The sequence below is a fragment of the Pimephales promelas genome, chromosome 2, assembly GCF_988280905.1.
Source record: "Pimephales promelas chromosome 2, fPimPro1.hap1.1, whole genome shotgun sequence".
In the NCBI taxonomy this organism is placed as follows: Eukaryota; Metazoa; Chordata; class Actinopteri; order Cypriniformes; family Leuciscidae; genus Pimephales; species Pimephales promelas.
The window spans coordinates 2,022,150-2,044,556 of record NC_142770.1 but is presented as its reverse complement, the minus strand read 5'-3'; the positions used below and the strand labels follow the sequence as shown (position 1 = coordinate 2,044,556).

The following is a 22,407-nucleotide window of genomic DNA, read 5'->3' as shown; positions in this document are numbered from 1 at the left end:
CTATAGATGCTTCCTGTACTCATAAACTGCACAATGAACTGTAGCTATGCACAATTACGATGTTCCTTAAACACCTTTTCACTGTATTTTGTCTTTACAATTTGTATCAGAAGCACCAGCCATAGTAACTTGTTGAAAACGAGGCCATCAAGTGCGTTTGACGTTTTTATTGTTCCATTTTTAAAAATCAATTTTAATAAATTAGCTATGCATTGTGACGTTTGCGATTTGTTAATCTAAAACTTTTTTTTTCGAATGGTTTCGTAATTTTTTTTGACGTTAACAACCCTTTGAATGAATTCTATTAAGATCCGCGAGTGCGCAAAAACAATGTTTGTTAATTAATTTCGCAAGCAGTAACGATGATTTGTACGAAAGCGCTGGTTCTAGAATCCCGGTAAAACAATCCTATCAAGATCAGTGCGTTTCATGTCTTTCACTGTGCAATCATTAGCACTAAAATTGTTAAATTAGCAATGCATTGTGTTATTTGCTATGCTAATCTCGAACTTTTTTTGCCTGCAATATTTTGTCACTTGTGATTTTTAATGCTATTACGATCTTAAGAGCTTTATTAGCGCACAAAAACAAATTCAATGTTCGTTAATCATCGTTACTGTTTGCGGAAAATGATTTGTACGAAAGTGCTGGTTCTAGAATCCCTTTAAAATGATCCCGCAAGATCATTGTTTGTTTGTTTTTACTGTACCATCGTTAGCGTTAAATACATTTAAATTAACTAATTAACTGCCTGCAGTATTTCGTAATTTGAGACATTAACAAGTCCTCATACGAATGACCGTCAAGTCTAAGTTGCCGTAGCTTAACTAGCGCACAAATACCAATACGATGTTCGTTAATTTTTCGCAAACGGTAACAATTTTTTGATTGAAAGTAATGTTTAAAAAACCACAGCTTTACTAGCGCACAAAAACAAATACGATGTTCGTTAATTAATTTCATACGCAGTAGTGAGAATTTGTATGAAAGTGCTGGTTCTAGAATCCCTTTTTATTGTACAATTGTTACCAGTAAATACGTTTAAATTAACTAATTAACTTTTTGGCCTGTGGTATTTCGTAATTTGAGACGTTAACAAGACTTTGTACAAATGCTATTCAGATTTAGTCTAAGTTGGCGTAGCTTTACTAGCACACAAATGCCAAAACGATGTTCGTTAATTTTTCTCAAGCAGTAACGATGATTTGAACAGCTCTAGAATCCCGTTAAAACCTTCCTGTTTGAACAACCCTTTGTATGAATGCTGTTAAGAGCCGTAGTTTAAGTTGCTCTAGCTTTACTAGCGCACAAACGTTTTTTTTTTTTTTTGGCTTTATTAAAAAAAACTAAATCAATCTACTGCCATTATTGGTAACTTGATAAATTTATTCAAAAAATTGACTCATTTTAACCTAATATTAATTAAGTTACGTAAAAAACTGAACTTTCTCCATTTTGTTAAGTGACTAATTAATACGCTCTGAAAAATAATAGATACTATCCCTCTTTTCCGTTTCATTTATTTGCTTTTAGCTGTTTAACTGCTGTATGTGCTTTACAAATTGAGTTGGGTTTTTTGTTGTTGTTGTTGTTTTTTTTTTTTTTACTAATTTCTGCCGTTATGCAAACAGTGGTCATGCGCGTAAAACCGTTCCGCGATCTGCAGTCCGGATCCGTTTTTAAGCGCTCCTAGTCTATCTTGACTTTTCGAAGGTTTTCGAGGTTAATCCGTAAACTGTTTTCCGCACAAACCTTGACAGTTTCTCATTCAGGAAGTATTTAAATGTATCGTCTTTTTCACCTATTGATGTTCTTTGCTTGTAAGAGGTATTATAGCATTTGCTAAATAAATGACTGAGGCTACGGATAATTTTTTTTTTCTTAGTTATACCTCAACTATTTCTAATATTTGCGTAGACTGGAGCTGTATATTCTAAAAATTTGAAATTGTATATTTTTAGCACTTGTATTTAGCTATTTTATGTAGTGGTTGGTGCATAGATATTTTTTTTGCACTGGGATGAGTGCTATATTTTTCAATAAACTGTATTGAACTTTTATATAAACCCACTGTGTGTAAGAGCTCTTTTCCTAATAAAACGCTGCTGTGTGTGTAATGCATTCCAGTCACTCATAGATGTTTGTGTGGTCATTACCTTAATGTTTTGCCAGCAATAATGACACTAAATACATCGTTAAAGGTGAAATGAGAGTTGAATCGTGCACCTCTTTGGTATAAAACTAATTTTTTTGAGTTTTCAACCTATTTGTATTGAGTAATAACAAAGAGCACAAGTTAAGTCTTGGCAAAGAACCTGAAACCACTTTCTTGTAATCCTAAAGCCTTTTTTTGTGTGAAACAAGCTGTTCTAATGAATGAACGAATGAGTGAGGTATTTATATAGCACTTTCATGTGTACTACTGTACACCCAAAGCGCTTCTTAATGTAATCTGTTATTTGTGTATAAATATTCTATATTTGTGTCTAAATGCTCGATTTGAACATATTTCCGATGGTTTTCGTCGAGTTTTTCTTCTATTTGTAACGTAATGTGCTCAAAACATGTTTGAAATGGGAAGAACGTGATATATATGGGACATTAAACGTATTAAATATGTCATACCGGAAGACACTTGTTAGTTCGTTATTTCTTGAGGTACGTGTTTTCCGTGTTAGTAGAACGCACAAACACAAAACAATAGGCCGGTTGTGCCATCAATCAAACACGCCAGCCAATGGGCGACTACGCGATACGTCTCTCCGGCCAATCACAGCGCACGTTGCACTGCAGTGGGCGGAGCCGCGGCCCAGCGCTGCTGTAACACTATCGAGCCTTTCGAATCGACAAAACGGACAGAATCGAAAAGAAAACAGCGAAAAAAGAGCGAGAAACGAGCCCGAGCAGGAGGTAAAGCGATAGATACCGTTGATGTAATGGTTTCGGGTCGAACCCACGGGCATTGGATGAGTTTTTATTGTTATTTTAGATGCTACAGAGCAGCTGTGTTGATAAGCTTGTCAAACCAGCAGCATAAACGATACTAACGAGAAATACGACCACACTAAAGCTTTTGCTCGTAAATACAGGCGTGAGTTTATTCCATAGGTCACAGTATGTGATGTATATGCACGGGTTTAATAGTTTAGGTGTGAATTTTCAATGCATTTTGCTCTAGTAGCCATGATGAATTTTGCTACACAAAGGCCATTTAAACCCCCTCCATATCTAATGCTGTTTGAACTTGAGCTGGGATGAACACTGCCTATTTTACATTGATATCGTGTCTAATAAAGCATAGTGAGCGAATGTTATAAAATAATTGGTATGTATTTGAGCTGAGATACATTTTGCATAACGTACACTTATTGATTATTTGTTGAATGCATGCAAATGGTAGCACAGATCGTAGGGTGATTGATGCATGTAACGTTTGTTTTTATTTCAATGCATAGGTAATATTTATGCTAATACATATAGTCCATAATATGGTTTTTAAAATGAGCAATGGAAATCATTTAACATTTAGATGCAAAATCATTAAATATATAAATAAATAACATACTAAATGCTGTACATTCAGTGAAAGGCAAAGAAAGCAGTGATAGATGCATGTTATTTACTGAGTTTTGTACGATGTTATTGATTTAGTTCAGTTATGCATGACATTCTCTGTTGTAAAAATCAGCGATGGCTTGAATATTAATATCTAAACAAAGTCACTGTTAAATAAAGCTGTCTACTTGCTTGGAATGAAGTTAATATTTATTTCATGCATGCATAATCTTGTGAAGTCGTTAAAATATAATACAATATAAGATGGTGATTTAAATTAAAGTAGTATCTGTCTGGCTGTGACAAGCAAAGGAAAGCTTTCTAGCTATTATTGATAATATTATAAGTTAGTCATAAATATTTCTATTTAAATCAAGCTTCCTGTTAAACTCACTGTCTTGTGCATAAGAAAAAATCATGCAAAGCTTCATGCTTGTCAGGCTGTTTTATAATGTTAGCTATTTGAGTTTAGTTAACTTTTTTATGTTCTCATGGTTGGCGACTTGAAAATTGCTGATGAAATGATAATAAAAAGTATAATATAGAATTATTTTTGCATTTGTACTACTACTACAGCACTAAAACTGCATCTTTGTTGTTCAAAATGTGTCTTGAATAATGAGAAGTAATATTTGCATTTGCCAAAACATGTAAATTCAGTGCAGAACAGATTGTAAATGTTTTTGTATTGATGTGTACGTGTTTATTAATTTAAACCCTGTCCACAAAGATCCCGTTTGCCCATATGTTTAATAACTGAGCATGTTTTTCATCGTTTTTGTGGCGGTTTGGCTAATGTTTTGTGTGTTTCTGATGAATGCGACAGGTCTGATATGAGGAAGTAGTCAAGTCTGGTAGTTTCGCTTTGGTAATTGCACTGTTTTGAAACGTTAAGGTTTTTTATGCTTTTATTTTATGCATTTTGATCATTTTTTAAAGACATTTACACATGGATTGTGTTTTGTAAATCCGAGTTTGCACTTTAAATTACATTTTAAGAGGTGACATGCTATAGCCGTAATCTAAAAGTGCTTTAAACAACATTTTTCTATTCTTGAATAATTTATTCATGCAGTTTTATATTAATTAAGAGACTACTGGAATATTTGTACTTTACTGGTTCATTTCAAAAGGCCCTGTGATGTGAGATTAATTATTAAAGATATGAATAGATGAAAGATATAAATAGTAAACCCAAATTATTCCCCACCTACTAACTAGATCTTGAAGAAAACAATGTTTTGATAACATTTTTTGATAATAAAAACATTGTTTACTTCCAGAAATTAGGCTATACAAATTTTATAGCCTAATTTCTGGAAGAAAAAATTGATTCATAGATTAGTTTTATTGTTAAGTTTATTATAGTTAGTAAACTCGTTTCTCTCAGTACAGTTTGAATTTAAAAAAAACGTTTTTATTTCTTAAAATAAAGTTTTTTGTCACACTAGCTGTTTCCATCACCCTGTTTTTATGCGCATTTTGAAATATCAGAAATTAAATATCTGACTTTTTTTCTCACAATTGCGTGGTATAAATTCAGAATTGCGTGATATGCGTGTTATAAAGTCAGAATTGCGAGATATAAAGTCAGAATTGTGAGATATAAAGTCAGAATTGCGAGATATAAAGTCAGAATTGCGAGATATAAAGTCAGAATTGCGTGATATAAAGTCAGAATTGCGAGATATAAAGTCAGAATTGTGAGATATAAAGTCAGAATTGTGAGATATAAAGTCAGAAATACGTGATATAAAGTCAGAATTGTGAGATATAAAGTCAGAAATACGTGATATAAAGTCAGAATTGTGAGATATAAAGTCAGAAATACGTGATATAAAGTCAGAATTGCGAGATATAAAGTCAGAATTGTGAGATATAAAGTCAGAATTGTGAGATATAAAGTCAGAATTGCGTGATATAAAGTCAGAATTGCGAGATATAAAGTCAGAATTGTGAGATATAAAGTCAGAATTGTGAGATATAAAGTCAGAATTGCGAGATATAAAGTCAGAATTGCGTGATATAAAGTCAGAATTGCGAGATATAAAGTCAGAATTGTGAGATATAAAGTCAGAATTGCGAGATATAAAGTCAGAATTGCGAGATATAAAGTCAGAATTGTGAGATATAAAGTCAGAATTGAGAGATATAAAGTCAGAATTGCGAGATATAAAGTCAGAATTGCGAGATATAAAGTCAGAATTGCGAGATATAAAGTCAGAATTGCGTGATATAAAGTCAGAATTGCGAGATATAAAGTCAGAATTGTGAGATATAAAGTCAGAATTGTGAGATATAAAGTCAGAATTGTGAGATATAAAGTCAGAATTGAGAGATATAAAGTCAGAATTGCGAGATATAAAGTCAGAATTGCGAGATATAAAGTCAGAATTGCGTGATATAAAGTCAGAATTGTGAGATATAAAGTCAGAATTGTGAGATATAAAGTCAGAATTGCGTGATATAAAGTCAGAATTGCGAGATATAAAGTCAGAATTGTGAGATATAAAGTCAGAATTGCGAGATATAAAGTCAGAATTGCGAGATATAAAGTCAGAATTGCGAGATATAAAGTCAGAATTGTGTGATATAAAGTCAGAATTGCGAGATATAAAGTCAGAATTGTGTGATATAAAGTCAGAATTGCGTGTTATAAAGTCAGAATTGTGAGATATAAAGTCAGAATTGTGAGATATAAAGTCAGAATTGCGTGTTATAAAGTCAGAATTGTGAGATATAAAGTCAGAATTGTGAGATATAAAGTCAGAATTGTGAGGTATAAAGTCAGAATTGCGAGATATAAAGTCAGAATTGTGAGATATAAAGTCAGAATTGTGAGATATAAAGTCAGAATTGTGAGATATAAAGTCAGAATTGTGAGATATAAAGTCAGAATTGTGAGATATGAAGTCGAAATATCGATAAAATATCGATGTTAGAAAATCAAAAAACTACAGTAAAGTTACCAAACACCAGATATTTTTTCTGATTGAATGATTTGAAGAAAAAAAGGGTTTTGTAGATTAGTTTTATTCTTAAGTTATATGTTTATTGATTTAAGCTCACTTAAATTAATCTAACCTAAAATATTGATTAAGAATTTTTTTTGTTTTTACAGAAAAGAAAAGTTAATCCTCAACCTGATATCATTTCTGATTGACTGACATGAGAGAATAAAATTATAATACATCGATTAATTTATTATTTTTATACTTATAATACATTTTTCAGCTTTTCTCCAAACATTTTAGCTGCTTTGTGTTTCGGAAAGTGCTGTGGTGATTGGATCACACTCAAAAAATAAACGTTTGCCTCTTGTTCAATTTAAGTTTAAGTAACACGATTTTTTTAACTTTTTGTTACAACTTAATTTAGTTGTGTTCAATCAACCTAATATATTTAAAACTTAATTTTTTTAAAAATTGACTTAATTTGTGTGAAAACAAAGTTTGTTCAACAGCTTATTTGTGATCTGTGTATCTCCGTCCGCAGCATCAGCTGACCTGCAGTCATGGACCCGTCTTTACCTCCAGACCCGAACCCCGAGGCCCTCGCAAAACCCGAACCCGCTTTAGACGTGACTCCGCAAGCAGAAACTGCTCCAGATTTACCAGTAGACTCCAATCCACAGCCATGCGAGGAACCGGTTTCAGATCCAGCCCCGGAACCGGCCCCAGACATAAAACCAGAACCATCGGCACCAGAAATCACACCAGAACTACAAATCCCAGAACCACGAATCCCAGAACCCGCTCCTCCTCCAGCGGCGAACTCCTCCTACAAAATCATGACCTTCAGACCCACCATGGAGGAGTTCAAGGACTTTGGAAAGTACATGGCCTACATCGAGACTCAAGGAGCTCATCGTGCGGGTCTGGCGAAGGTACCGATAATAGATCGTCCGCCTGTTTAATCCCTTAAAATCATCTTTGATCACCAAAATTACTTATTTAAAAAAAAAAAAACTTGTCTTCTTGCCTTAAAATATCTTGAATGTAACTCGACACCCTTGTCTCATTTAGTATGCGTGGTTCTATGAATATGCAAATGAGCCCCACCTCCACTCACTCGCAACGATCGCACGTTGATCTGATTGGTTACAAGGTGGTTTGTGACGTCAGAAACACCAGCGATTTCAAAGCGTGTGTTTGAGACTGTCTTTGGTTCACGTTGTGTGTCTTAAAGCGTATTAAAAACACCACATACACACATAAACAACATTAAAAGCTGGAGCTTCATGACAGGGGGACTTTAAGTTTAAAAAGTTTCAGTATGCAAGATGGTTACAGTCAATTAATGCTTTAATTATACTGAATAACAATGAACTACACTTTTTAAAAGTATTTATTAATCTAGGTTTATGTTAATTTATAAACACGCTATTGATGATTCATGTTCATTTATGTCTAAATAGTTATTTAGTTCTTTAATTTATACCACTTGAAATGTATTAGCATAAGTAATAAATGAACACAAACCTATGAGTTAATGGCCTGAAACATTAATTATTGTAATTGTAATTAATGTTTTAATTATCAATAATTAATCAATAATTAATGTTTTAGGCCATTAATCATTGTAATTTCATGCGTATTTCAGTAAATTGTTGAAAAGTTTTGATGTCTAAAACTGACAATAGCAATAATGATAATTTTTATACAGTTCAATACTAATTTTGTTAATAATTTCTATTATATACCATAATAATGCAACATCATTAAAATAATCAAAAAATCTAGCAATTTACGTATTTTTATATGCTTTTTTTATACGTATCCATGTTGGTCATTAAAAACTGTTTATCGAACAATATTTAAGAGCCTTTATCCAACCTATCTTCTCCAAAAATTTAAATGAACAAATGCACCTAAATTATTAATTTTTATTTAATATTTGTTAATTTTTTATTATTATTAATTTATTAATTATTATTAAAATTATTAAAATGATTCATTATTGTTAAACATTATTAATTATTAATTTTTAAAATTAGTTATATATATATATCAGTATTATCTTTATAAAATATTAATAATAAATTAATTAAATTAATAAAAATATATATATATTTATTAAGTATTGTACTTATAAAAATTTATTTATTATATTAGGTTAATGTATTTTCTAACATTTCAAGTTGCATTAATAAACATTAATGTATTATGCACAATTATTATAATGTATAGTGTAAACATTAATACACATTGCCATTGATTTGTTATGAATGGCAATGAACTATATATATATATATATGTAAATTTACATGAACCTTGATTAATATTTGCTGAATGCATTAATTCATTGAGAAACACCAAGATTGTCATTTGTCTTCTAAGGACTTGAACAAGCATAATGACTAAATCTAACTGTAGATTTGTTGATTTATTAAAGTACATTAATCCTTTTTATCTTCCTCATCTTCCGACGCTCAGGTTATTCCACCGAAAGGCTGGAAGCCACGGCGCTGCTACGATAGCATTGAAGACATGGTCATTCCCGCTCCCATCATGCAAGTGGTGACCGGCCAATCGGGACTCTTCACTCAATACAACATCCAGAAGAAGTCCATGACGGTCGGGGAATATCGCAAACTGGCCAATAGTAAAAAGTATGGTTTGTTTTATCAGAGTTTTTTTATAAAGTTTTGGCTTATCTGTAAAAAAAAAGTGAGTAAAATTGAACTGAAATGCACCGTTTGGCTAGTTAAAAACACGTTTTCATGTGTATTTTGACAAAAAAAAAAAAAAAATTCACCCAAAAATGAAAATTCTGTCAGTAATTGCCCTCCCTCGACCCTGTAAATCTTCAGCACCCAAATTAAGATATTTCTGACGGCAAGTTTCAATCCCGTAGAAGCCTATGGAGGAGTGATCCGGCTCTCAGATTTAATCACAAATATCTTCATTTGTGTTACGAAGACGAACGGAAGTCTTGAATTAATGAAGTTTTAATGTAGATTTAAGATGCCTCAAACGAGTGTTTCCCTTCGGTCCTTCATGATTCCCGCAGGTACTGCACCCCTCGACACAAGGACTTTGATGACCTGGAAAGGAAGTATTGGAAAAACCTGACGTTCGTCTCGCCCATTTACGGTGCTGATGTCAGCGGCTCGATCTACGACCCGGTGAGTCAGTCTGTAGCACACACACTCTCCTAAAAACTCTGGTCGACTTTTCTAAAACTAAAAACACAGGTACATCACACTTAAATTTGGCTTAAAATATAAATGGTGTCCAAAATTCAACATGTTACAAGTTTAAAATGTGATTGATCGTTTGCTGACCTTGACTGTAAGTTATAACCCATTTAAAGCCATGTGACTTTTGCACAATACACACAAGGGTGCAAGAAAAGAATAATATAGAAATATTTATGTATAAAAAAGATAACTTTTATTGTTGAAAATATCCATTACGTCTGTGAGGAATAGCTAATGTTTATCAGCGTAGAGCCATTGCAAAATGAAGATATTTGCAATTTTACATAAAAAAAATAAACTGGTATAATAAGGTATTTTTGTGTTTTTATAGCATCATTTTAACGTTGTTAAAGTAGAAATTGCGAAGCTTGTATTTTTCTTCATATTTGGTTTATTTAAAGTTACTTTTTATGGTATGTTTGTGTGTTTATAGCATCATTTTAAGGTTGTTAAAAGTAGGAGTAGAGTTTTTTTATTAAGTAGTGTAACAATTCGTCTAGTATGCACACTCAGACCAATTGCCACAAAGTTTTAGTTAGGGAGGGAACCGCCAGCTAATCTCTGTGTTAGTCTAAATACTGAGTAAGACACAAAATAGATGCAAGGGTGAGTATTATTCATATAAGAAAAAAGTAAAGAATACATTGAATAGTAAATACATGAGAGGGAATCACACATATCATGAACAGAGTCAAAACATTTCAACATGGAAGGAACAAGTCACATATCAACAAAACTAGCAGAACTAAAGTTCTTATCTGGATGGATAGAAAAGTCCATTCTGCTGTACTTATGTGCACGAAAGTCTACAAACGGCATGGTTGGAATCAGTCCGATACAATTCATCATAAACCATGCGAACAACTAGACTTTTCTCCTTGTCCGTCAACCCTTCAGATATCAAGGAGGTAGCAGTAGGGTGTCCTCAGGTTAAACAGTTCTTTTGGTGAACAGTCCTCCTGGATATTATCAGTAAGGACTAAAAAGTCCTTCTACAAACAAACAAACAAACAAAGATCATCATACTATAAGTGCATCCACAGAGGCCAAAAATAACCTTGAATAAAACATAAACAAACAGCAAATCTTACATTGACTGAGCAGAAAATCCCATAGATTCCCAGTCTGGACTCTTAAGAGTGGCACACAAGCACAATGCTGTTTGTTCCCAAACCAATCTCACTTCTTCTATCATTGCCTTACTGATATCCAAAATCAATAAGCCCACTACCTCCCCCTAGTGTCAGGTCTAAGCCTTACATACCAAGGGACAACTATTGTGACAGGTCAAAACTGTTACAGTAGTTTTTAATCCGTAAAGTTAAATTTGTACGATTTTTTTGTTTTTTATTTTGTGGCGTTATTGTAAGGTTTTATTTTTGTTAAGGACTTCTTTAAATGTTTTGTTTTTCATTCAATTGTTTTTGATTTTTTTTTTTTATTCAACATGTTTTCATTTTTGTTAAAGGTTAGTTAAAAGTAGAAATTGTGAAGCTTGTATTTTTGTCCCTAGATCCTTTAACTTAAATGTTTTATCAAATTGTTTTTCATCCAATTACATTTTTTTTAAGGTATTTTTTATATAATGATTGTTGGGTCTTTAAATGTAGAATTTGTGAAGCTTGTATTTTTGTTCATATTTTGTTCCTTTTAAATAAAATAATTGTTATTTAAGTTAAAAAAAATTTAAAATCTAATTTAGTTCTCATGTATATCTTGAAAAGAAAACAAAAAAATAATTCCATATAATTCCACAAACATTTTGTTAAAATATTGCCATTTCAGGAGTGTTTATACATAATTTTCAGGCATTGCAGTTGAATTATTATGCAATTTTTGTTTTCTTTGCTTATGCATTCAGTAAATATTGTGTATAATTATTCATATAAATGAATTTTTTCCTCGTAAAGGAAATTACGGAGTGGAACATCGGCCATCTGAACACTCTTCTGGACATGGTGGAGCAGGAGTGTGGGATCGTCATCGAGGGGGTGAACACCCCGTACCTGTACTTCGGCATGTGGAAAACCACCTTTGCCTGGCACACGGAGGACATGGACCTCTACAGCATCAACTACCTGCATTTCGGGCAACCAAAGTCCTGGTGAGCATCCTACATTTACCACGTCGTTCACATTTAGTTGAGTTTATAGGGCTTTTTTAAACAAATAAAATAGATTAAATTGGCTAAATATGTTAGTTATTTAGCCGAAAGATTTATTTCCACGTATAAGTCTTGTGAAGATAAAATGGTGGCTCATTAGTTCAAGTGACAATAAGTGTCCAACAGACTAATTATACACAAATTTTACTGCATGCACAAGCAAAGAAAACAAATATAGCATCATAATTCAACTGCAATGACTGAAAATTATGTATAAAAACCTAAAATATTTTTGACAGCATTTGTGTAATTATATGGAAATGTTTACCTTATATATATATATTTTTTTTTTAAGATATACATAAGAGAACTAAATTAGATTTATTTTTTTTAATAACCCCCCCAAAATTTTTATTTAAAAGGAACCTTAAAAATGACCTTTAAATAAACAAAATATGAACAAAAATAAGATGATATAAGACCCAACAATCATGATATTAAAAAAAACCTAATTGGATGAAAAACACTTTGATAAAACATTTAAGGAACTTTAATGTAGATCCGCGTTTGACCACATGGGGGCGCTGTAGTCATTCACATCAGCTGTGAACGTTCAGGATGATGTCATCGAGAGAGATGAATCATGTGTGCTTTATCTCGCTCTTGCCGCATTTAAACTCACAACAGGCTCTTTATGACAGAACAAATCGTTTCAGACACTTCGCTGTGAAGTAAATCCTCTACAGCATTAGATGGACGTAAACGAGAAGTATTGTGTGGCCAAAAAGTATTATTCGTTAGACAATATTACATTGTGATGTGTAAACCAAGCGTAACATCCCTCGATCGAAAGCAAAATGCCTTTGAAATGACTTGGTATTCTGTTGTTTTGTTTCCCTGAAGTTCAACTTGACTCTCCTTTCCTGGGGAGAGACATTTTTATACAGCATTTTGAGGTTCAGAATACACAATTTTCCAGCTGGATGTCTTTCCCGTGCTGGGAGAGTTCAAATAAACACGCTTTAAGGGTCCTTTTTCCACATGTGAGCTCAGTAAAGACAGTTCTCCCTCTCATTCCCGGTGTTTGGTCTCCTCCCTGGTGTATTCTGTCATTTTTTTCCCCCTTCTTTTGAGAAGGATGAATGTGTGTTTTGCATACTTGCACACTAGTCCTTTACGCCCTTGGCTTGCGTCGTCTTGAAGTTGCTCTCAAACTGAGCGTTCATCAGACGCAGCATCTCGGGCTGTTGTACAAGGTGATATTTCATCCATCTGTGCATCCCGTGTCTTTTCCTCAAGCTGGAAATCAGTAGTCAATCAGACTGAGAGTGAATCTTTGTGGGGACTGTAAAGGGCTTCAACACAAACACCGTGTGTGACGTGAAATCTTTTTAAGGAAAGTTTGGAAGTTGGAAGTTGACGCGGTAAACAACAGGGTTCCCACGATCACGAAAATACCATTTAATGATGCTCTTGCATTGGTGGTAATGCTGGTAAGTGTGTAAAACCTATTTAACTCTACAAGTTTTTATTATGAACTTACAAAATGACTTCCTTTTAAAGGGATACTCCACTTTTTTTTTGGAAATAAGCTCATTTTACAACTCCCCCAGAGTTAAAAAGTTGCGTTTTACCGTTTTCGAATGCATTCAGCCGATTTTTTTCTGATATTTAGAACTGGTAACCAGACAGTTTCTGGTCCTATTGACTTCCATAGTATATTTTTTTCCTACTATGGAAGTCAATGAGACCAGAAACGGTCTGGTTACCAGTTGATATTCTTCTAAATCTCAGAAAATCAGCTGAATGGATTCGAAAACGGTAAAAGTCAAACTTTTTAACTCTGGGGGAGTTGTAAAATGAGCCTATTTCCAAAAAAAGTGGAGTATCCCTTTAAGAGCGCAAGGACAACTAGTGCTTTTTGTACCCTTGTAAGATCAAGCATCAGTCACCCGTATCCTCTAAATCAAGTCAGAAGTACATCAACACACCAGTAAGTGAATGTTTCACAGATGCATAAGTTAAAACCGCATCTGTTTCAGGGTTTCCGTTGTCCGGTAATTACCGGACATTGGCCGGGAAAAAAATGAAATGTCCGACAAAATTAAATCTCTCCGGTCAAATTGTCCAATTAAAATTGCCTAATAATCCCGCCCCCCTAACACAATCTGAATTAGAGAATAAGCCTAAAATATATACATTTTAAAAAATACACCGACCTTTGGCAATGTTATAAAGGAACAGGCTCTACCATTTGAATGTTATTAAAGACGGCACACATACAAGGATGTCGTAGCGACCGCTACATTCAAGCTTTCAAAAAAGCCAGGGAACGCTATGTTCAACGTCTGATAGATGCCTTGCAAGGTTCCCCGAGGATTGCATGGATCTACACTGCCTCGATGCCCTTCTGAATCTCTAGATATCCGCAGACACATTTGTTAAACTAACGTGAAACCATAGTAAAAACAATTGCCGTTGATTAACGCCAATCGGACGTTCATGTTTTCATGGTTTCCGTCTATTTGAAAGTTATGCTAATAAACGGTGCATTCTATAGGCTACGGCCTGATTATGTAATTTTTTAAGTTACATAGCCTGCCTCCAGTTTTCCCCAACTTGATTAATTAAGAGGCGATATTTGACCGGCATATCATCAAAATGTCCGTTAAACTAAACCTAAAGTGACCGGCACCATTTTTTTCTTGCGGAAACTCTAAACTGTTTCTTTAAGGAAAGTTAAAAGAGTGTTGTTTACCATATTTGTTATGGTTAGGAAAAGAGGCCTTGTATGTAAAAATACTATTCCCAACTGCGTTGTTTCTTTAAGGAAAGTTAAAAGTGTTTATATATATATATATATATATTTTCTGTCCTGTTACAATTTGGAAAAGTTACTTCTTAACCCGTAAAAATACTGTTTCCCCCAATAACAAGCTGTAATGAAACCCTTTAACTTCTAATCCTTGACCAAAAGATGTGGAATCCAAAGGCAAGAGTTAACATCAAGGATTCCTTATTTAAAGTTGCATTAGGGCCAGATTTTATGCTAGTGCTTTACGCTTGTGTCCGTAGAGTTTAATCATGTAGCGTGTTTGGTTCCTGGTCCGGTACGCACAGTTGTCCAAATGGATAAGGGTGCAAAACCATGATTCTTTGAGAGGTCTTACTTGAGTATCTCTCCGTCTCCATTTCTTCTGTGTCCTCATATCTCTCTGAAGTGTTAGATGTCTCTAGCTAAGCATTCTCTCTTTCTCTCGCTCTCCGGAGGCCTTATCTCAAGTTAACTTTCCGTCGTTTCTCTGCATAACAGAGAACGGCAAGACTCTTGCTTGGGGGGGAAAAAAGCAAAGAGGAGAGAATTTACTCGCTCTTCAACTCGGCTTAATGCAACTATGTGTCCTCCCCACCCAAACACCCCCTTCCGCTTTTTTGAAATTGAATCCGTTTTACTTTTCTGGTAATTACAGTATGTTAAAGTGTGTGTGGTAGATGTTTGCCTAACCCTCTGTTCAGTCACTGTGAAATTAACTTCATTCGCCTCCAACTCTCCTCCCATCAAAGTCATAATTCTCGCCGCCTCCTGAGATCTGGTGTCAGATTCTTAAAGATTGCGGAGCGGCCCAAAGTGTTGCGCACCCTGCCGGAAATAATCGCCGGGAGAGGGAGTGTCGCAACCGAGGGGATAGCTTGATTCTTATTGCTTGTTTTCTTGTTCCGGTCCTCTTCAAGATGATGACAAATAAAACCGTAACGCCGCCACTTGCGGCGATGCCGTTTGGCAGGTTGGGGTTTTGTGTTGCCAGCATGGGATTGGAGAGTTATCACATTTGGGAAGTGAAGTATGGAATTGTTTTATGGGTTGTAAGCAAGGTAAATGGGATGCGTCCCTTACAAATGCCCAGGCTCCTAAGTACCCTTGTCTCAAAATCTCAAACGGTGTTTATTGGACGAATTCCTTTGTTCTGGTGGTACTTGAGGAACCACAAGAGACTAGAGGCGTTCTCCAAATGGGCGTTTCCAGTCACACCAAGTCAAACCCCTTAGATTTTGCTTGATTTCTGGTGCCCTAGTGTGATTTTCATCAATACTTGCCTTTCCCCCCCCCCCTGACAGTTCCAGATCGAATCGAGCTTCTGCATATATCGGTTGCCAGATTGAGTTACTGTCAGCTTTATCTAGTGGGGCTAGTGGGGTGGAAAGATACTCCTGCTGGCAGGAAGTGTTTCTACCCTAATTACAGCCACCTATCAGATCTGGCTTTTATCTGCTAGAAAAGGAGAAAGAGACATCTAATTATTATTGATCTGTGGTGGCACCTCAAACACCAAATTAAATCTACCACTGCCAATGTCTTCAGAGTTGTTGGCGTTTGGGGCACTTCTGAACAGCCGTTCGATTTCTTGATGGCTCCGTCTTTGGTGTTTCAAGGCATTGGAAGAGATTACCCAGCAACCAATAGCCGTCATTTCACCGTCTAGGTTAACTATAGCCCCGATAGAGTCCGGCTTTGATTAACCCACTTCTATACAAAACAACCTTGAATTTGGTTCCATGTCATTTTTGCCAAATAACTTGCGAGATGTTTGATATTCCATCATTTAAGCAAAGTCAACCAAGATTACAAGGTGTTTGATTTAATTTCTTTGACATGTTCATTTCTATGTTCAGATGTCTAGGCTGTGTTTGGACGGCTATTAGACGTCTTTTAAACGTCAATTTGCTTGCTGGGTGGCAACCATGTTTGTTGCGGGTTGAATTGGTCTACTTTGGACGTCTTGGGCTGCTTTGTAGTGTTTTGCGCCATGAGAAACAGATTTAAGACACTATATTTAAGTTTAAAGTTGTAAAACTTTCTCGAGATCCAGTTATATTGCGTTTAGATTATGTCTAGATGTTTTTGAATGCCTCTAGTAGTTGTGTAGTAGGGTATCAAGAGAAACGTTCAGAGCTCCTTAACTATACTCGCCATCTATTTCCATCCTGTTTTTGTTCTTGTTTGGTTAGTTCATGCACAAATTCAAGCCATGGTGTTCTTTCAGTTCCAGTCCCTCCTTGTACCTTTACTCCTTCTACTTCAGTAAAATCAACAGCACATTATGAAATAAAACAAGCTCTTCCTTTGAATCCCATCAGCTGCATACAAACACAACCTTTTAATCCGTCCACTTGGTATTCAGTTGACTTTCAGATGATCCTCCGTCTGTGTAAAGAAAACCACTGCTGTGAAATTGGCCTGTGTTTAACTTGAAGTGCTTGTAAAATCCCTGTTTTGTCTCCTGCCGCCAGTAGAGGACAGTGTGACGCAGCTCAAAAGCCTCCCAAACTCATGTTCTCCTCATTGTGAATGTGTGATTTGAAGCTGGAGCCCAGGGCAGGGTGATGCACCGGATTTACATTTGCGTTCAGGGCCTCGGGAGGGTTTCGGCTCCTCTGGAAACTTGAGGAAATAATTAGGCTAATGCAGGCAATGTCAATAACCGCATCAAGCGAAGTGAACCTTTAGCGGCACAGAATATATTGTACTGTTTCCATCTGCAGCAAAATAATTTTAAAATTAAGCAGCACAGTCTGTAGCTTCGGGTGGAATGTTATTATTGCGCGTGTTTGAGCCGATTAGCCTAAATAAATTGGCCCTCGCGCAGTAATTTTCCAGGCTTTGTCTTTGTGACATTTGAGTAGCTTTTTCTTTAAACCACCGTGTGACTGGTGAATGTGAAATAGGGGTGAAATGTTCTGTGTGCGCGTTTCATGTTTTCGAGAGCTGTAGAAAAGCGTATGATGATCAGAGGATGATTCGCACAGAGGCGTCTCGCTGTGCGTCCCTCCAGTGTCTTTCCCTCTCGTCTTTTCCATTGATCCCATTAATTGATCTGGGTTTTTTCCTCTTCACCGCAGGTATGCGATTCCTCCCGAGCACGGCAAGAGGTTGGAGAGGCTGGCACAAGGTAAGACCTCACATCCGTTCATTATCATGTCTTCAAGCTTAGCTGATCAAATCATAGGCCCTTTATATAACAATCTTAAAGGCACGGGAGAAACAGGAATAGTTCCTGTAGGACACTCGATTCCTTATTGCTCAACTTTCTTTCATCGGTGCAACAAGAATTTGAGATATTTCACTAAATATTCAAGCTGCTTTCCATATATTGATAGACAATGGGAATAAGTGCAGTTTAAGCTGATTTGCATATAGAAATCTTAAAGTCACAGTAGCGTAAAACATGAATAGTTCATGTAGGAACCTCAATCTCTTATTGCTCTAAACTTTCTTTGGTGCTACAAGAAATGCAGATATTTTACTAAATGTCCAAACTTCTTTATATATATTGATTGAGAATGGGAACATGTGTAGTTTAACCTCATTTGCATATAGAAATCTTAAAGGCACAGTAGCGTAAAACATGAATAGTTCATGTCGGAACCTCAATCTCTTATTGCTCTAAACCTTCTTTGGTGCAACAAGAAATACAGATATTTTACTAAATGTCCAAGCTTCTTTATATATATTGACAGAGAATGGGAACAGGTGTAGTTTAACCTCATTTGCATATAGAAGTCTTAAAGGCACGGTAGCGTAAAACATTAATAATTCATGTCGGAACCTCAATCTCTTATTGCTCTAAACCTTCTTTGGTGCTACAAGAAATGCAGATATTTCACTAAATGTCCAAGCTTCTTTATATGTATTGACCGGTATTGGGAACAGGTGCTGTTTAAGCTCATTTACATATAGAAATCTTAAAGGCACAGTAGCGTAAAACATGAATAGTTCATGTAGGAACCTCAATCTCTTATTGCTCTAAACCTTCTTTGGTGCAACAAGAAATGCAGATATTTTACTAAATGTCCAAGCTTCTTTATATATATTGACAGGGAATGGGAACAGGTGCTGTTTAAGCTGATTTGCATATAGAAATCTTAAAGGCACAGTAGCGTAAAACATGAATAATTCATGTGGGAACCTCAATATCTTATTGCTCTAAACTTTCTTTGGTGCTACAAGAAATGCAGATATTTCACTAAATGTCCAAGCTTCTTTATATATATTGACAGGGAATGGGAACAGGTGCTGTTTAAGCTCATTTGCATATAGAAATCTTAAAGTCACAGTAGCGTAAAACATGGATAGTTCATGTCAGAACCTCAATCTCTTATTGCTCTAAACTTTCTTTGGTGCTACAAGAAATGCAGATATTTCACTAAATGTTCAAGCTTCTTTATATATATTGACAGGGAATGGGAACAGGTGCTGTTTAAGCTCATTTGCATATAAAAATCTTAAAGGCACAGTAGCGTAAAACATGAATAGTTCATGTAAGAACCTCAATCTCTTATTGCTCTAAACCTTCTTTGGTGCAACAAGAAATGCAGATATTTTACTAAATGTCCAAACTTCTTTATATATATTGACTGAGAATGGGAACAAGTGCTGTTTAAGCTCATTTGCATATAGAAATCTTAAAGGCACAGTAGCGTAAAACCTCAATCTGTTATTGCTCAACTTTCTTTGGTGCTACAAGAAATGCAGATATTTTACTAAATGTCCAAGTTTCTTTATATATATTGACAGGGAATTGGAACAGGTGCTGTTTAAGCTCATTTGCATATAGAAATCTTAAAGGCACAGTAGCGTAAAACATGAATAATTCATGTAGGAACCTCAATATCTTATTGCTCTAAACTTTCTTTGGTGCAACAAGAAATGCAGATGTTTTACTAAATGTCCAAACTTCTTTATATATATTGACAGAGAATGGGAACAGGTGCTGTTTAAGCTGATTTGCATATAGAAATCTTAAAGGCACAGTAGCGTAAAACATGAATAATTCATGTCGGAACCTCAATCTCTTATTGCTCTAAACCTTCTTTGGTGCAACAAGAAATGCAGATATTTCACTAAATGTTCAAGCTTCTTTATATATATTGACAGGGAATGGGAACAGGTGCTGTTTAAGCTCATTTGCATATAGAAATCTTAAAGGCACAGTAGCGTAAAACATGAATAGTTCATGTAGGAACCTCAATCTCTTATTGCTCTAAACCTTCTTTGGTGCGACAAGAAATGCAGATATTTCACGAAATGTTTAAGCTGCTTTCCATATATCGGCAGAAAATGATAATAGGTGTCAATAATACAGTCCATAAGAGCCATACTCTATTTATCAAGTCTTTTGTAGTCGTACAAGTTTTTTTCGTACAAGTTTGTGCTTTACTGAAGTCATAGGGGTTTGAGGGCGAGTAAATATTGACACCGTTGTCAATTTTGGGTGAACTATTTTATTCCTAAAACAGGAAAAATGCTGATCCGTGGGTTTTTCCGGCCCCAAATTTCTGCAGGCGAAAACATCGTCATAATCCTGAACGAGGTGCGAGTCGGCGCTGAAATTTTGACGTGCTGTCTAGGAAAAGCCCTCACGTCTCCCTTTGGATTACGAGATGTGAAGATGTGTTTGTGCCTGTCTGAGATCTGAGGCTGTGAAAGCATCTGTGTGCTGTTGAACTTCCAAAACGCTACAGCGCAAGGAACTACCATAACTATATACACGATCCTGTCCCACTTAAACAAACACCCCACAAATAGCGCAGATGTGTGCTTGAAGCAAACGACAGGGTTTTGATCTCCGCTGAGATGTCGTATAGAAAAAGCCACAGCAGAGTTTTGATCCCATGACTGTATCAAGTCTTGTTTTGGTCCTCTTTTGGTTTGCATCGAACACACACCATCCCAAGGAAAGCATTGCACACATTCATGGCATCCCGTGTGATGAACCTTTCCGTTATGCAAGGCGTGACACCCACTAATGGTTTATGCAAAACTCCAGTACTTCAAATCCTCGCATAAAAGCACACTCCATCGCGTCAGTCGCCTCGTTTTTACCGTCGTTTTCATCTGTTAAATCTGCCTTAAAGCACAAAACAAAGCCAGTCCCGGCTCTTTACGATAAATTAATGATGTGTGCCGTTGAAATCATCTCTCACGATCAGCTTCCCACACCTTCGGCAGTCAATTCGAGCTTGTGCGTTTGACAACACGATATATTATCAGTCGCAGTGACTAAGGACGTTCGTCTTCTGTACTTTGGAAAAGACGCGTCTCAGTTTAATGTTGTTTTGGAAAATGTGAGGCTTCTTTTCATGTCATGTACCTTGTTGCTGCTCTTTCTGATGTACGAATAACTGGAAAAAATCAATTATGCGCGACAGAAACGTGCTAACCGGAGAAAGTCTCGTAAACTAGCTAGATTTGGTCATATTTTTGGCTTTTAAAATTTTGCAGTCAACGTTTAAAGGGATAGTTCACCCCAAAAATGAAAACTCAAAGTATTTACTCTCCTTCATGTTGTTCAACCCGGTCAGACTTTCGTTCATCTTCGCAACACAAATTAAGAAATTTCTGCTACTTTCTATCGCTACTTGGACTATTTTAACGATGTCTTTAATAACTTTTCTGTGCCGGCCAGTTTCGATCCCTTAGAAGCTTATGCAGGAGTGATCAGCTTTCAGATTTAATCAGAAATATCTTAATTTGTGTTGCGAAGATGAACGAAAGTCTGACGGGGGTTGAACAACATGAGGGAGAGTAATTACTGACAGAGTTTTCATTTTGGGGTGAACTGTCCCTTTAAGAGTTCTGGAGCATATATCTCGGTAACAATAGAGCGGAAAACCAAGAAAAAAATGGCCGTACGTTGGTAACTTTGGAAAAAAGGGCTTCAGTAAGTTAAATCGAACCAATATCAGACATACGTAAGCTGAGACATCCACTTGTGGTAATGACAGAGGACACTCTGAAACGCTGTGTTTGCGCTGTTGGGCCGATTGTCAGACGTTTTGCCGTGTTGAAATGACCCATATTGTAGTCTGTGGGTAGGAATGAGGGAGATGATTATAATAATTAAAGGCTTTCAGAGTGATTGAGCGCGTGTCTGATGTACTGACCCGGGCCGGACCAGACTGACGCACGCAGAGCTTTTACCGATAACCTCCAACAGGCAATTATACGTTACGCTCGTAATCACGACTTGCTCTTGTCTGAATCTCCAGATGATGGTTCTAATGTAATAGCTTTGCATTGGCTCTGTACTAAAGTCTCCCTGTTTATGACCTATAGACCGCATGCTGACCTTGACTGATTAATTTATTGACTGATTGATAGATTTGATAGAAGTTTTGCATTATCTAATAATGGTATAATATACACCGTAATATTGGGTTAATCCATTTTTAATGTGAAAATAATTTATTTGTAAAAGTATGAAACAAATTCCATAAAGATTTTACAAAATACATGCACATATTTATTGTTTTGTAATAACTGAAATAAATAACTTTATCTGTATAAATGGCAATTTATATCTGATATTTATATGAAACGTGCAATATTAATAAACTAAGTTTTATTATTATAACAATTCATACAAATTCATACAAATATATAATTAGGGCTGTGCAAAAATTAATTGTGATTAATCGCATCCAAAATAAAAGTCATGTAAATTCATACAAATATACAATTAGGGCTGTGCAAAAATTAATTGCGATT

At 35.5% G+C, this 22,407-nt stretch overlaps 1 protein-coding gene across 1 annotated transcript in view; it reads left to right on the top strand.

Annotated features, from left to right (window-relative positions):
- The first annotated feature begins 2,780 nt into the window (after positions 1 to 2,780).
- The window catches only part of kdm4b (lysine (K)-specific demethylase 4B), a 59,326-nt gene continuing 39,699 nt past the window's right edge, over positions 2,781 to 22,407 (top strand). Inside the window, exons 1-6 of the mRNA XM_039682986.2 lie at positions 2,781 to 2,910; positions 7,051 to 7,441; positions 8,991 to 9,166; positions 9,568 to 9,682; positions 11,668 to 11,861; positions 17,760 to 17,809. Coding sequence (XP_039538920.2) covers positions 7,070 to 7,441; positions 8,991 to 9,166; positions 9,568 to 9,682; positions 11,668 to 11,861; positions 17,760 to 17,809 — 907 coding nt within the window. The 5' untranslated portion in view covers positions 2,781 to 2,910; positions 7,051 to 7,069. The remainder of the gene's footprint in view (positions 2,911 to 7,050; positions 7,442 to 8,990; positions 9,167 to 9,567; positions 9,683 to 11,667; positions 11,862 to 17,759; positions 17,810 to 22,407) is intronic.